We start from the raw sequence: 17,555 nt of genomic DNA on the forward strand, positions 1-17,555 counted from the left end.
TAACTCTGTTTTGGGTACCCCTGGTTATCGCGACTGTGTATGTGTACTCAAAGAGAGTGTACACCTATTGATTGAGGGAAAGATGCTTCTTATAACTGCTCTTTATGATTGAACTTATTGATATGATTATGAACTTTATACATTTTGTTGTGTTGAAACATTTTTTGCTGGTTTGTACCCAGTGTCGTTTGGATTCATGGGTCAGTCCCCACATCATAGGCTTAGGCCCTAATATTTTTTCATTGTTTTGTCCTTTCATGAGTCAACATATCCTTAATTACTTTGGTTTATGTGGCTGGTTGATTTTGTACTATATTCCTACTCATGGTCAAGTTATTCGTTTGGTCTGACCCATCATTGTGAGTTTGCTGAGCCGGCTCACTCATTGTACACACTGGCTCTGAATTTTTCCTGTTCGGTTTTGAAGATTTTGAAGTTGTGATTTTGTGGACACAGACTTACAATTTGTCATTCTAGTAATTTACCTTGTCTCTGTATTTATTTCTGTAGTTTAGTGTGCAATGTTGTGGTTTTGACTTTGTATCAATTGTCTTGTGACAGAACATTCCACAGATCTGAAAATCTGAATGCCATGTCCTGATATTTGTATAGATTATAACTTGTACAGTAGATATTATTCTTATGTTTTCTGTAATATGTTATGTATCACATACAGTATGTATTCTACCTTTTTGGTATCATTTTGTAGACCATTTCTTAAGCTTTATAGTATGTCACAAAATATTGTAAACACATGTTTCCAAATTTTGTGAGGGGGATGTGTAAAGGGACACCCTCCTTTAACATTACCTTTATTCAACAGAAGTTATTGATATCAAAAATACTTTCTATCTTTTAAATAGGTTAATGTTATCCCAACTGTTTAAATGAAAGAATTTTGTATTATTTTGTACATGATGTATTATATTTCACGCTAAAATGTATAAGAAGGAATTAATTTATTTTTGTTGTTGCAGTTGATATGTACTAGCTCTATATATACAGTTAAAATTACTCTTCTTTAAGAAACATTTGAAATTACAAAATATTCAGCACACTTAAAATTCCTATTATTAATTATGCAATATGATGCTAATTATTAAATTTAATTATGGGTTCATTTACAAAATAATAATAGAAATTCATTGTCAATAGTTTTAAACTCTTTGGAATATTGTTAGTACCGCAGAATGAAGTAGTAGTGGGCATGTCTCTGATGTGATCGGACACGTTTTTATGTCTGACAATAACAATGTAATTTTTGATAATGAAGTGGGAATTGTAAAGACAATGTGAAATAGAAAAGTGTGAAAAAATAAAAATCAAGATAAAAGCAGGCAGTTCTTCAGTAGTTATTACGCCAATTGGAAACATGAAACTGTATAAAGCCAAAAAAATTTGGCCTCAGGAATCAACTCTTAGATGTCAAGAACTCGAGTCAACTATGAGAAAAGAGGATAAGTAAAAAAATGTTTATTGTTAATGTTACTCCTCTCAAAGCTTAATAAAAGAGTCAGTTATGAAGTGAGTGAAAATCAACAAATGATCTGAGGGAGGGTAAGATTACACTTCCCCCATTCCCACTCCATCACTACAAAACATTTGATTCCCTAACATGTACAGTCTTTTTTCCACTCCTCTACTTTCCTCCTTTTCTACTCCTCCTCCCCCTTCCCCCCTCACATCCAACCATAAGCAGCACTTTACCGTCCCCCAAATCTACCCCGCTATCCCTCTCCCTCCCCACCTCAGCCTCTTCCTTACCCCCACCACCCAGATTGCTTCTCCCCTTGATGCACATTTGCTCACAGTCTGGCCTCAGTGGCCAGATACAGTGGTCATGTGTGCGTGAGTTGTACTTGTGTGAATGTGAGTATGTTGTGTACTCCAGATGAAGGCATTTTGGCTGAAAGCTCACATGTTTAACAGTCTTTTTGTTGTGCCTGTCTGTGACCCAACATCTCATCTGTAAGGTGAATAGAACCATCTTTTCCATAATATTGTCATTATTCTGCCCTGGATTTTGCATACTTTGAATAAATATTGCGGGCCCAACTGGGCTGCAGCACCAGAAGAGTGTAATTGGCTAGCTCGTAGATTTTCACTGTGTCAGTTTTTGCTGCTAATTGGAGTACACACTGTACATAAATCATAAGTTGTGGTTCATACGGTGTCTGTATCAGCTTGGCACCCCAAGTGTCATCTTGTGTTGCCTGGGCCCTTACTGGCTCTGATCTGAAGACAGACATGGCATTCCAGTATAAGCTGCCAGATATGGCAGTCATGTGTGCTTACTTGTGGGAATGAATGTGTGTGTGTGTGTTTCCTTTACTGCGGAAGGCTTTGGCTGAAAGCTAATGTGTAAGTGTCTTTTTGTTGTGCCTGTCTGCAACTCAGTGTGTCATCTATACAATGAGTAGTAATCACTCTTTTCTTTATATTGTCATCTAAAAGCTTAGCATCAAATTCATTCTTGTTTATATGCTTGTTGGATACATTTCCTCCTTCCATTATTTGTGTTTTACCGACGACTTTATGTACCGTATTAATATACCCAGAAATGTAGCTCTAAAATACTTTTGCTTTAAATACATCAGTCAAGTTATGAATCAAAACAGCTATTGTACAATGTCTGCAACAACATTCACTCTCATCTAAACTATTTATTTGTTAATTATAAATGAAATGCAGAGGATTGTGGATACTCTAAGTATTAATTTATTTCATTAACTAGTTTTCATATTGCAAGGCTGTAATAAGACAAGCCAAAAGCCATGTAACAAAAAAATTAATATCCTAGAATTCCCATAATTTTGGGGTTTTCATTTATAACTACACTCATACTCATAAATTACGGATAATTCTGATACATGGTGAAACAACACTCTCGTGGGAGGTTTGTGGGTTTAAATCACCTCGGGGTATGACCTTGCAATGCATCTGACCTGCGGTCATCGCACTGTGGCGCTGGCAGCAGTCCACACACACAGAGGTGTGTCGGTGCATGCCAGAGTACGGTGCAGCGAGTAAATGTGTGCAGACATTTTCAGACGTGCTAATGGTGACTGTGTGTTGAAAATGGCTCAAATAACACATATTGATGACCTTATGAGGGGTAGAATACTAGGGTGACTGGAGGCTGGTCAAACACAGCAGGTCGTATCATGGGCCCTCTGTGTGTCACAAAGTGTGATCTCAAGATTATGGCAACGATTCCAGCAGACAGTAAACGTGTACAGGCACTACAGTACGAGACATCCACAGTGTACAACACAACAAGAAGACCAATATCTCACCATCAGTGCCCGCAGACGGCCACGGAGTACTGCAGGTAGCCTTGCTCGGGACCTTACTGCAGCCACTGGAACAGTTGTCTCCACACACACAATCTACAGCCGACTAAACATACATGATTTATTCGCCTGGGGACCTGCAAGGTGCATTCCACTGACCCCTGGTCACAGGAGAGCCCGTAAAGCCTGGTGTCAACAACACAGTACGTGGTCATTGGACGGACGAGTCCAGGTATAGTCTGAACAGTGATTCTCGCCAGGTTTTCATCTGGCATGGACCAGGAACCAGATACCAACCCCTTAATGTCCTTGAAAGGGACCTGTATGGAGGTCATGGTTTGATGGTGTGGGGTGGGATTATGATTGGTGCATGTACGCCCCTGCATGTCTTTGACAGAGGAACTGTAACAGGTCATGTGTATCGGGACGTCATTTTACACCAGTATGTCCGCCTTTTCAGGGGTATAGTGGGTCCCACCTTTCACCTGATGGATGATAATGCATGGCCTCACCAAACTGCCATTGTGGAGGAGTACCCTGAAACAGAAGGCATCAGATGAATGGAATAGCCTGCCTATTCTCCAGATGAAAACCCGATTGAGCACGTCTGGTATGCTCTTGGTTGACGTATTGCTGCACATCTTCAAACCCCTACGACACGTCAGGAGCTCCGACAGGCACTGGTGCAAGAATGGGAGGCTATACCCCAGCAGCTACTCAACCACTTGATCCAGAGTATGCCAACCTGTTGTGCGACCTGTATACGTGTGCATGGTGATCATATCCCATTTTGATGTCGGGGTATACGTGCAGGAAACAGTGGCGTTTTGTAGCGCATGTGTTTTGGGATGGTTTTCTCAACTTATCACCAATACTGTGGACTTGCAGATGTGTGTCATGTGTGTTCCCTATGTGCCTATTCTATTAGTTCCAGTTTTGTGTATTGCCACATTGTGTGGCACCACATTCTGCAATCATCCTTAATTTATAAGCATGTGTGTATTAAGTTTTTCTGCCAATCAAGGATCACAGAATCAATTCATATCTATTTGTCATTGTCAAAAACATGTTCTAAATGAAATGAACTGCCTGAGATGATATAGTTTTCAATAAAAGAAAAAGTGTCTTATACAAAAATTTCACTATTGCGAAAGATATCATATATGATCTGATTAGATATCACTCCAAAATAATAGCCCAGTAACATATGATTTTTTTGCAATATCATGACAACCAAATACTGTGGACAATTGTAAAATATACACATTCAAGCTCAGTACCTTTGGCAATGTCTCAGTCCAGCAGTATCCAACAATCATCACTACTGTTTTTTCACCATACTATTAGCTGAGATACTTTGGCTTTTTTTAAATTATTAATTCTCTTAGAGATATCTGACATGCAAAAGACTTACCCGCACTAAAGCAACAAAATTTTCTCTGTCAGATGGGACACCACCTCTTTGTGTTGGATACTCCCAGTCCAGGTCCAACCCATCAAAGTTGTATTTCCTGCCAATGACAAACATCAACCAATACTTTGATAATGAATAAATTCATTTGGATTTCTATAATAGATATATGCTGGTGTATATTCATTGAATAAATAAGTCATCAGTACATCCAAAGTGACACTACAGCTTGTGAAAAATATATCAACACAAAGCTGTCAAGTAAGGACATAACTTATGAACGTATATCAGTGGACAATAGGTTTTCAAACACTGTAATTGAACAACTGATTATAAAACAAAACAGCAGAATTTAGCAATGTTGCAATCTGAGACTTTAAGGAAACTGGTTTGATCTTGGATGATCAGCCCTACTCACTGCATTATCTTCATCATCATTATTTCTAACTCTACTGTGAACAGAAGAGTAACTATTTAATCCAAAACTCTGTTCCGTTTTTCATTACATGTGGTGTTCCCCAAGGTTCCATACTGTGTCCACTACTTTTGCTTGTGTATATTAATGACCTGTCATCTGTTACATTACTAGATGCCAAGGTTGTCTTATTTGCCGACAGGGGCGGATCCAAGGGGGGGAGGGGGGGGGCAATGGGGGCAATTGCCTCCCCCCCGGTATGTGGCCGATCTTTTTTTCCTGACTGCTTTAGGGGCTGATTACATCGGCATCTAGTATGTTTTACTTGAGGTCGAAGATGCAAAAAATGGCACGCAGTTTGATGTAACAATTCAAAAAGAGACCTTGAAGCCTCTTCCATTTAGTGAATGAACTACAGAAGAAACAACTATACTTACGAATAAAATAATAAATATTCGCTGAGGCATGAGCAATCTGTGTCCCTTTTTAGCATTTTCCCTGTGGTGCAGTGCAGATTTAAGAATGGAACCAAATGAACATTAGCATTTTTATAGATTATTTTACATTAGCAGACAAACACAGAGTTTTTCAAGTGCACGTGTCGTATTTGAAGAATATTTTTTAGGTAATGCAGTAAGTTATTTCATTAAACACACTTAACACATAGCGATACATAATTAAATTAAAAACAGAATATATATATAAACAAAGATGATGTAACTTGCCAAACGAAAGCATTGGTATGTTGATAGAGACACTAACAAACACAAACACACACACAAAATTCAAGCTTTCGCAACTCATGGTTGCTTCACCACGAAAGAGGGAAGGAGAGAGAAAGACGAAAGGATGTGGGTTTTAAGGGAGAGGGTAAGGAGTCATTCCAATCTCGGGAGCGGAAAGACTTACCTTAGGGGGAAAAAAGTACAGGTATACACTAGCAGACACACACATACACACACATGTCCATCTGCACATATACACACACAGGCAGACATATGATATGTCACAGCATCTTTGTTTATATATATATATATATATATATATATATATATATATATATATATATATATATATATATATATATATATAAATAAAAAAACAAAGATGATGTGACTTACCGAACGAAAGCACTGGCAGGTCGATAGACACACAAACATACACACAAAATTCTAGCTTTCGCAACAAATGGTTGCTTCATCAGGAAAGAGGGAAGGAGAGGGAAGGACGAAAGGAAGTGGGTTTTGAGAGAGAGGGTAAGGAGTCATTCCAATCCCGGGAGCGGAAAGATTTACCTTAGGGGGAAAAAAGGACGGGTATACACTCTACACACACACATAACCATCCACACATATACAGACACAAGGAGACATATTTAAAGACAAAGAGTTTGGGCAGAGATGTCAGTCGAGGCGGAAGTGCAGAGGCAACGATGATGTTGAATGACAGGTGAGGTATGAGTGGCGGCAACTTGAAATTAGCGGAGATTGAGTCCTGGTGGGTAACGGGAAGAGAGGATATATTGAAGAGCAAGTTCCCATCTTCGGAGTTCGGATAGGTTGGTGTTGGTGGGAAGTATCCAGATAACCCGGACGGTGTAACACTGTGCCAAGATGTGCTGGCCGTGCACCAGGGCATGTTTAGCCACAGGGTGATCCTCATTACCAACAAACACTGTCTGCCTGTGTCCATTCATGTGAATGGACAGTTTGTTGCTGGTCATTCCCACATAGAATGCATCAGAGTGTAGGCAGGTCAGTTGGTAAATCACGTGGGTGCTTTCACATGTGGCTCTGCCTTTGATCGTGTACACCTTCCGGGTTATATATATATATATATATATATATATATATATATATGTGTGTGTGTGTGTGTGTGTGTGTGTGTGTGTGTGTGTGTGTGGGCGCGCGCATTTAGAGTATTAATGGTTTTATGTGGAATTAATTTTTTGGAAGACAGGTACCAAAAAATTTGCCCCCCGCCCCTGACTGAGGTCCTGGATCCGCCACTGTTTGCAGATGATACAAACATTGCAATAAATATTAAATCAAATATAAATTTAGAAAGGTAAGCTAATCAAATTTTTACTGACATTAATAAGTGCTTCATAGCTTCATATCCAATTCACTGTCATTAAACTTTGAGAAGACCCACTATATGCAGTTCAGAACTTCCAAGAGATTTCCTTCTAGTGTGCGTATAAAATATGATGACATGGAAACAGGAGAAGTTGAGAGAGCAAAATTCTTGGGATTACAACTTGATAACAAATTCAGTTGGGAGCAACACATTAATGAACTGCTAAAGCACCTAAACAAGTCTGTGTTTGCAATGCGAATGATGTCAGACATAGGAGATATAAATACAAAAAAACTGGCATATTTTGCTTATTTTCACTCCATTATGTCGTATATTATCATATTTTGGGGTAGCTTCACAAACCGAGAAAAAGTTTTAGAGTACAGAAGCGTAAAATAAGATTAATGTGCAGTGTAAATCCAAGAACATCATGTCGAAATTTATTCAAATTCAGCTTCTCAGTATATTTATTCCTTATTGAAGTTTGTTGTAAATAATACACCTCTTTTTCCAACTAACTTCTTAGTACACAGTATCAATACTAGGAATAGAACAATATACATAAAGATTTAAAATCACTTACTCTTGCCCAGAAAGGAGTCCAGTATTCAGCAATGCATATTTTCAATAAGTTACCAGCAACCATTAAGAGTTTAGTTTCAGACAAGACACAATTTAAACATAATTTATAAGAATTTTTGGTGGCCAACTCCTTCTATTCCATCCATAAATTTCTCAACAAGTGCAGTAGACCATTTTAATGAATATTTATTATACTTTAATATTTGACAATACTTGGTTGTGACAGACAAGCAACTTCCTACTGTGTGAATGATGAATGTATGGAAAGCAGATGTAAGTCTTAAGTCTGTAAATAGTGGAAGTTTAATTTTAAATCTTGTACATAATTTGACTGTTCTTAACTGAGCATCATTGAAATGAATAATTTACTTTACTTTTTGACAATACTTGGTTGTAATAGCCAAGTAACTAGCTACTGTGTGAATGATGGATTTAATGAAAGCAGATGTAAGTATTAAACCTGTAAATATTAGAAGTTTAATTTTAATTCATGTACATAATTTTACTGTTTATTGACTGAGGATCATTAAAATTAATGAAACTCAAGTTTTTGTAATTATATTTTTGTGATGTGTTTATCTGACATGTTCCACACCCAGGAGGATCCCCTCTTTTGTGGGTGTGAATAATTAATCTAATCAAAATAATTGTAGATGCCTAAATAATTATTTTTTTAAAGTCATTATCTATTGAAATGTCTGACAAAATGATTTAATACATTGAAATTTACATACACAGCAAGAATGAATCCACAATCGCTCACATTTGGGGGGAAAAATCTACCATACATGACTTTACTGAACTATTTCAACATGCTTTTAAGATATCAAAGGGTGTATCCTGCACTGCTTTCTGTGACACATATATGTGAAACATATGCATATGTCAATCAAACTCCAATTAAATATTGCTAGTAGTGGGTTTGTTTGAAGCAGTGCACAATGTCAGATTTTTTCCAACACAGGAGTTATTGTGTAACAATTTCTTGGGCATTTATATGAATCCATGGTGTCTGTTCTTTTGAACATCTCCAAAAGAACAGACACCATGCATCCATATATCTGATATGCCTAGCTGGGCAATGGATCCACCCTCTTCGATGTGGATACACAAATACGGCTGGCCTCCTGTGGGCACCTCAGAGTAACGAATGGGAGTACAATGGACACGGACTGTAGATAGGTGGCCCTCAATGGGTATGTCGATCCGCCACGAGGCATACCGATATTGTATGTGCAGTTGCAATAATGCCGTGTCCCGGATGGCGCAGTGGCTAACACACCTGCCTAGTAAACAGGAGATCCCAGGATCGAATCACGGGCTGGCACACATTTTCACTCGTCGCCACTGATTCTGCTGGATGTCCCACTGCAGCTGACAGCAGTGATCCCCTTTAATTTACATATAATTTCTCGAGCTTCCGTGAAACACTGCCTTGCTTCTTTTTTAGTCTGTTTTTCTTATGTTAGTAACATGCAAATGGGTAAATTTTTTCTGCTGGACGTGTTCTGTGTATATTACATCTGTTACAAGCAAAGTAAGCATTCATTTTTGAATTTGACACATTAAATAAAGCAATTGTGTATATCGAGTATGTGACATGCTCTGTCAGATGTGAAAAATCTAAAATTTTACAGGAAAGAAATTATATCAGACAAGCAGCTATTGATGTGGCTACGGGAACCACTATCCGTAGAAGACTTGTCTTCAGATACTGACACAAAGTCTAAGAGACTGATGCAGCAACAGAGCAGTCTAACTCCAATTCTGTAACTGCATCTACAGTACCAGTTATCTGCAACTTCTGCAAACCCAGGTGTGTATCGAGGTAGGGACGGGAAAACAAAATGGTTCAAGCATAAAGTCTCTACAACAAAACCTGCTTGTCAGAATATTGTGAGCCAGGTGTAAAGGGGGAAGAAAATTTTGAAAACAGTTCTGGATTGCTGGAAATTATTTTTTCCAGGCAGAGTAATTATCGTGTTGAAAAATAAGCATACCAAGAACCCATATTTAACAAATGCAAGCTGACATTTTTCTCCAATTTTAGTGGTCAAAAAACAGGCCTGCTGCTTAGATTCATGGGCAAAGCCTCAGGAAGTTCTGAACAATGCTGCTAGAAGCTGGGATAAACAACACTTTTTGAAATATTCATAGCAAAAATATCTCTTTACATACACATCATCAAAATGGACATTGGCAAGCATGGTAACTACAGTTTTACATTAGGACAACTCTGCCTCCATTTGGAAGCTGTCAGCACATGTCAATGTACATCTGACCACTTCTCAATGCTGTCAATATTCACAATGTAACAATAATAGTTGTTTCACTGCTGTAATTTAATTTCATAGTCATGAGTATAAATGGGTTCAACATTTGAAGATAAATGAGCTTTAACAAGATGGTGCAGTGAGGTTTGCCACTCAAAGTCCACCTGCAGCCGTATATTTGAGGTGGCTGTGCCCAAAGTTGTTTGACAGAAGTAGGAGACACTCTGGGAGAAAGATGACATAACTTACAGTTCATGCTTTTTATGGACCACTTGTGCTGGAAAGGATACTGTATAAACAAATTATGTTGTTTAGAATGTTAAAAAAAAGTAATCTAACAAAGTCTCAGTCTAACTTCTACCATATACAATACAAATCAGTGTCTTGAATAAATAGACTGCTCTCTGCAAAATTTATTTCCTTTAAATGAAGTGTGACATTATGTCAAGTCAAAACATAACTTTCTTGGATGAAAACACTATATTTCACTGAAAGAAAAAAAATACTGCAGATGATATTCGTGTGATACGGGAAGACTGACATTCTCCTGGAACATGAGTTGTGGTACAGTCTGTAAAAGTCTTAGTGGTCCCAGCTGCCCTAGTTAAGTTGGGAATATTTCAACAGATGTGAATTCTCACTGCTGTCAGTGTTTGCAATGTCACAGTAATATTAATTGTCCAACAGTAAATTTAATTCCATGTGAATTACTACAGATAAGTACTACTCCCAGTAAATCCCTGATAGTTGGGTTCACTTTATACTTTATCCGTCATATGATGGGCCATATTTGTTTTGATTTTTAAGTTTTGTTTCAAATACAAGTAATTTTTTCCCTTCAAGTTGCATTTCTGGGGTGGAGCTCGCATTTGAGGTCACCTTACATTTGTACATTTGGGTAAATATGGTAGACACGATGCTAGTAGCTTATTCACAGAAGGTTGGAGACTGCGAGACTGCTTACAGACAAATTTTGAAGACTTATGTTTTCCTTGATGTTTTATACCTTGCAGCAATTTCTCAATACTGATAAACTATGTGCCACTGGTGGCTGTGCAGCAGATTTTTTTAAATTTTGTTGATGAGCAAATGGAGGTTCCATACTCTTCTCCAAGTTTGATGAAAAGTCTACGAGGGCAAGAGGGAGGAAACAGAAAATCACAGATGACCTGGTGCCAATTAGAGATAGGAAACCACAGATAAAGTAGGGAAGGAAATTCAAGTTCAGAGAGAAGAAATTAAAACACTGAGGTTTGTGAATGACATTTTAATTCTGTCAGAGATGGCAAAGGACTTAGAAGAGCAGTTAAACAGAATGGATAGTGTCTTTAAAAGAGGTTATAAGATGAGCATAATTAAAACTAAAGCAAGAGTAATTGAATGTTGTGGAATTAAATCAGGTGATGCTGAGAGAGTTAGATTAAAAATGAGGCACTTAAAAGCTGTAGATGAGTTTTACTATTTTTCCAGAAAAATAACTGAATATGGTCAAAGTAAAGAGGATATAAAATACAGACTGGTACTAGCAAAGAAAATCATTCCTGAAAAAGATAAATTTATTCACATCAGATATAAATTTACATGTTGGAAGGTCTTTTCTGGAGGTGGAACATAGCATTCTATAGAAGTGAAACATAGGTGATGCAAACAGTTTAGAAAAGAACATGAAGATTAGAAGGATAATTTGGATGACTAATGAAGAGGTAATGAATCAAATTGGGGAGGAAAGAAATTTATGAGACTACTTCACTAAAAGTTGTAGTGGGATACATGGCTAGACTATAGTAAGGAGAGTCAAATAAATGTTAAGTTCAGTAATATTACAGAAATGAAGAAATTTTGCACTGGGTGGACTGCTGTGGAGAGCTACTGTACATCAAACAAGCCTACAGAATGAAGGCCACATCAACATCAACATCAACAACAACATAACATTTTGATCTCTGTTGCTAGCTTCAAGTATTTTACTTTAAGTTGTCACTTATTAGTTTCTATAAGAAACAAGGCTGCATGCTTGAAATTGGTAGTTTTGCATTAAATTACTTACCACAAACTGATTTGCAGCAGGACATTTCTTCATCTTCTTTCTCTGTTTTGACCATTATTTCAACCATTTCTTTCATTGAGTTTTCACATGCACTCAGTGCTCTCTCACCTGGTGAGTCCCCTCTTTTCTTCAGTCCATGTCTTGCCACTTTTCAACTTTGGCATTTTATGGAAATGTTGATGTGTTCCAAGTTTATTGTCCAATATTTCATGTTCCTCGATGTATTAATTTGTGACCCTGCTTCTTAAAGATCCTGGTAAACCTCATAGCACCCTCGGTTCTTTCGTCGAGGTTAAATTTTTCTCGGTCATTCAATTTGTTCTCCTTCATGTTATATGTCCTTAGAAAGCAATCCTCCTTTGGCTCATTGTTTCTGTCACCTTGTCACATGTGAATACAATTTTTGCTATGTCGTCTTCTAAACTCACCATTCTCTCTTACTGAGGCAACAAACTTATTTAAGATCTTTCCTTGGTTTCCAGCTGCTCATCCAGATCTTTCTTATTCATTGTGAGGTACTCCACTGTTTACTGTGACTCTGGTCAAATGAATGCACAATTATGTCTGAGCCTGACATTAAACAACATGGATTGTTTTTAGCAGGCACCTCTAATCAGTTGGCATGATGCTTCCACTTTGGTGATCTATACGTGAAAGGTTCTTCTTTAACAATATTTAGTTCCACCCCCCCCCCCCCCCCTCATTAAATAACAGGCCATTTTGTTACAGTTCTGTATAAAACATTCAAATGTTAACAGTTTACAGGCTGTTTAATATAACTCACTTGTATGCTTGTGCACATGCTACTTTTTTACAGATGATCCATACAGTGTAGGTGACTGTACAGAACAGTGAAAAATACTCCAGTTACCAACAGCAGTCAATATAAATTTATCTAGCGGTATGTATGGTGGCACAGAAATAAGGAATATTTTAAGTTTGCTACACGCCAAATCTTGGTTGTTGCATCTCTCTGTCCCTTCCACCTGTTCCCTATCATTTGTCCCCTCCTGCGAATTCTCATATTACTTTAATTGAAAGGTTTTTTACATTAATTGAAAGGTTTTTAAATCTTGTTTGTTATATTTGATTTTTTGTCATGCTTTTAATGTTTTATCAGCTGTCCCTCCTTGATCTCTTGTTCTGATTAGTTTTTCCTCTCTCTACCTGTTTTTCCCACTTCATCTTCTGTTTTCCTACTTTTCTACTTCATCTCCCTCTATTGTGTACCCACCTAATAGTTGTTTCCTTTGCACATCGTGCAGGCCATACAAGCAACCACCCTGCCAATAGGATGTGAATAAACATTTCTCATCAAAACCGAGATATTTTCCTTGTATGGCCTGGGCTGTTTATCATGGAGTTACACGTCACCTCCATAGTGTCTGGAGCACCAGGAGGTTACAGCACAGAATGTTGTCAGCAGGGCACTGTTTTGCTATGCCAGATCATGTGTCCTTGCAATGCCATGGAGATATCCATCAGTGCCCAACTATTTAGGCTACTACTGGTCCCAGCAGTTCAGTCCAGTACTACCAGTTGGTAGTACCAGCAGTTTTGTCTCAGCACTCCACACTGGCAAACCCAGCCCAGTTGATTCAGGTCTTCACCAACAGTATGTCAGCCATCACATGCTGGCAGTACCACCCCAGTAATGTCCCAGGTCTTCATACTGTCACCTACAATGAATCTGGGGTTCATTGTGTCGGCACATAATAGACAACATTACAGGAGAGGTATTTCTGTTGTATATTATAACTGAATTTAATTTTGTTAGTAAAGTTATTCTCTTAAAAGTGTCTTCAATTTCTCCTCAGTGTGAGCATAGTAGTAGTAGTAGTAGTAGTAGTAGTAGCAGTAGTTTATTCATCCAATGACAATGTACATTGCATGGATTTCGTCAAAGAACATAGTATAACAAAAATAAGATAATAGTGTACAGTTTCCTACATAATACAACGGTTCATTGTACCCACCACAATATTTTTATGCAATACAACTTTGATTACTGTCATATTATAAAAGTATGAGAAGGATCTTTTACATGAAATACATTAAAAGTAAATAATTAATTTAACACTTTTGTTAAGAAAAATTAACACTGAGGCTGTGGCAAGCATTAGATTTATTCTACCATTAACATATAGTAAATGAATGTAGTTACTTGCTACAAGGTTACTGCAGATATTCATTTACACTATAACAGCAGTTAGTCATTAAGAATTTAAATATTGCTTCCTTGAATGTAAATAATGTTTTTATTTCTTTTGGCTGAATTTGAAGTTTGTTGTACAAAATAGTACCCAGAATGGTGGTTTCTTTTTGTGTTAAAGCCTTGTTTACTCCTTTTATGTGGATGTCATTGCACAGTCTTGGATTGTACGAGTGAAGACCTGAGTTGGTTTTGTAATCATCAATGTACATTTTTATATTAATAACACTTTTTTATATAGAGGCATGGTAAGGGTAGAATATTTAGGTGTTGTCATAACTGTTTGGAAGGTGTTAGCCTTTCACTGTTTGAAATTATTCTAACAGCACGTTTTTGTAAGGTGAAGATGGTTTTCATGAACCCCAGAGGGTTAGGCCATAGGTGATAGAAGAATGGATGTAAGCAACGCAGACAGTTCTCTGCTGCACTCTTTACTACACTCAGTACTAATTGTGCGCCATGCAAAACAAGCAGAGCTTAACTTATTAATGAGGTAGAGAATGTGGGCTTTCCAGTCTAAATTTTCATCAATTTGCACACCTAAGAATTTTGTGGCAGCTACCCTTTCAGTTTGTTTATTTTCAATTTTGAGGTTCACATCATGATGAGACTTTGTTTTCCTGTAATGTATATAATTAGTTTTTGAAATATTTAAGGTTAGCCTGTTATGTTCAAACCAGTTTTGTATGTATTCCAAAACCCTGGTTGCAGATGTTGCAAATACCCAATTTATGTCTGTTACAACAATATTTGTGTCATCAGCAAACAAAGTTATGTGTGTACCACTAATTGGGATCTTGATATCATTAATATATACATAAGAAATAAGAGAGGTCCTCGAATGCTGCCCTGAGGTACTCTGATTGGTACAGTCTGCATGTCCGATCTGTACACAATGCTTTGGTTTTTATTGCTTGCTGAGGTAATTTCTACTGCCTGTTTTCTATTGCGGAGGTATGACTGAAACCATTTTAGTGCAACTCCTCATATACCTATAGCTTCTAGTTTGTCTAGCAAGATATCATGATCAACAGTATCGAATTCCTTTGATAAGTCCAAGTTTATTCTTACTGTACTGTTATTTCTGTCAAGTCCTATTACAATGAATTGAGTAATTGCTATTTCTGTACTCATGCCTTTGCAAAAACCATGTTGGTTTACAGACAATTTGTAATTATATTTCTCATGACAGTCTCTACTATTTTTGAAAATGCAGATAACAAAGCTATTGGTCTATAGTTTCCTACTTCATATATATTACCCTTCTTATGCAATGGTTTTATTTTCGAAATTTTTAATCTTTGTAGGAATGCCCCTTCTGTTAATGATATGTGAGAGTGGTTCTGCTATGACACTAGCACATTTAATTATGACTGTCCCTGGTACCTCGTCAGTTCCAGAGGACATTTTATTCTTCATTGTTATTATTATCTTAAGAACTTCTAATTTATTTGTGGGACATAGCAATATTTAATGACCACTTTGCTCTCTTTGAAATGTGGTACTACTATTACTAACAAAATGTTTACTCAGATTGACTGGAGTGTTTATGAAATAGTCATTTATGTAATTTGTTACATCTTTTAATACATCATCTTGCTTTTTAACACTTTCGTTTGTTTCCTTTTTTACTATACTCCTATTTATTTATTTATTTGTCCATATAAATCTCTTTTTCAGGACATATATTGTACACCGGATATTGGACAGTAAACCTTTTTAGTTATTGGTTTTTCAAACGTCAAACATACATACTTTGAATTTTTATGACAAATTGGATCTATACAGTTAATAATTACAAAATTTTGAAATACTGTATAGTTATAACAATCAAAGATACAAATTTTTTCTTGCATAAGATACTGTGAGATTGAATAGTAGCAGTTTTTCAGAAGGTAGGCTGTCACAGACTTTTTAAAGCTTTGTAGTTCAGGAAGAGATTTTATGTCTTGGTAATCTGTTGTACAGTTTTGGTTCAAAAAATGGTTCAAATGGCTCTGAGCACTATGGGACTTAACATCTATGGTCATCAGTCCCCTAGAACTTAGAACTACTTAAACCTAACTAACCTAAGGACAGCACACAACACCCAGTCATCACGAGGCAGAGAAAATCCCTGACCCCGCCGGGAATCGAACCCGGTAACCCGGGCGTGGGAAGCAAGAACGCTACCGCACGACCACGAGCTGCAGACGTACAGTTTTGTTCCTGCATGATATACACCTTTTTGGCATAATGTGGTGTTACAATGATTAACACGTATGTCACTGTCTGACCTGGTACTGTAATCATGGACACTTTTGTTTTGAGGAAAAAGGTTTTCTTTTCCCAGTATGCTTTTCTTGATATGCATGACTACTTCCAGTATATAAATGCAGGGAAGGGGTAGATTCTTTAGATATTTAATGAAAGGTTTGTATGGTTTTCTGTTGCTCACTTGTTTCATTATTCTTATAATTGCCTTTTGTTTCCTGAAAACTGTTATGGCCTGGTGTACATTTCCCAAGAAAATGACATTGTACTTCAGTATTGAATGTATACGAGCAAAGTATAAAGCCCTAACTGTTTCTCCACTAGTATTGTTGCAGAGAATTCTTACTACATAGCTAATTTTTGCTAGTTTTGAATTTAGGGATGTGATACGAGTGCTCCATTTAAGATTTTCCCGGATATGAATCCCAAGAAATTTAGTTTCATTGACAGAACTATTGTTCTGGTTATCTATACATATTGCAGGTTGTACCAGATTTTTATTTTGATCAGTGTGGAAATTCATGAGTACCTTTTTTTGGGGATTAACTATTAGCCTGTTTCTGGTAATCCATTCAGACACTCCTTTTGTAATACCTTTTGCAGATGCAGTAAGATTTTCTTCTTTATTCCCTTCAATAATAGACTAGTATCATCTGCAAACAGTACTGGTTCAGAATACCTGATGTGTGATGGGAATCATTAATGTAGACGAAAAAACGACAGGGACCTAAAATGAAGCCCTGTGGAACACAATGACTTAGTCCACATGGTTCTGAAAGCTGTACCTCGCGTTCATTTCCTTACATGTACTTAATTTCAGTTACCTGAGAGCGATATTCCAAATAGGATTTAATCCACTGATTTGGTGCACCTCTTACACCATATCATTCGAGCTTCCTCAGGAGTATAGAATGATCAATCACATCAAAAGCTTTTGTTAGGACCAAGACTAAACCTGAGATATTTCTGTGGTTGTCAACTGCATTTAAG

At 37.2% G+C, this 17,555-nt stretch overlaps 1 protein-coding gene across 1 annotated transcript in view; it reads right to left on the bottom strand.

Moving 5' to 3' along the window:
- LOC126469667 (probable chitinase 2) overlaps positions 1–17,555 on the bottom strand; it is a 323,373-nt gene that overhangs the window by 122,364 nt on the left and 183,454 nt on the right. The window contains exon 4 of the mRNA XM_050096816.1: positions 4,708–4,804. Coding sequence (XP_049952773.1) covers positions 4,708–4,804 — 97 coding nt within the window. The remainder of the gene's footprint in view (positions 1–4,707; positions 4,805–17,555) is intronic.

This window comes from Schistocerca serialis, chromosome 3, assembly GCF_023864345.2.
Source record: "Schistocerca serialis cubense isolate TAMUIC-IGC-003099 chromosome 3, iqSchSeri2.2, whole genome shotgun sequence".
In the NCBI taxonomy this organism is placed as follows: Eukaryota; Metazoa; Arthropoda; class Insecta; order Orthoptera; family Acrididae; genus Schistocerca; species Schistocerca serialis.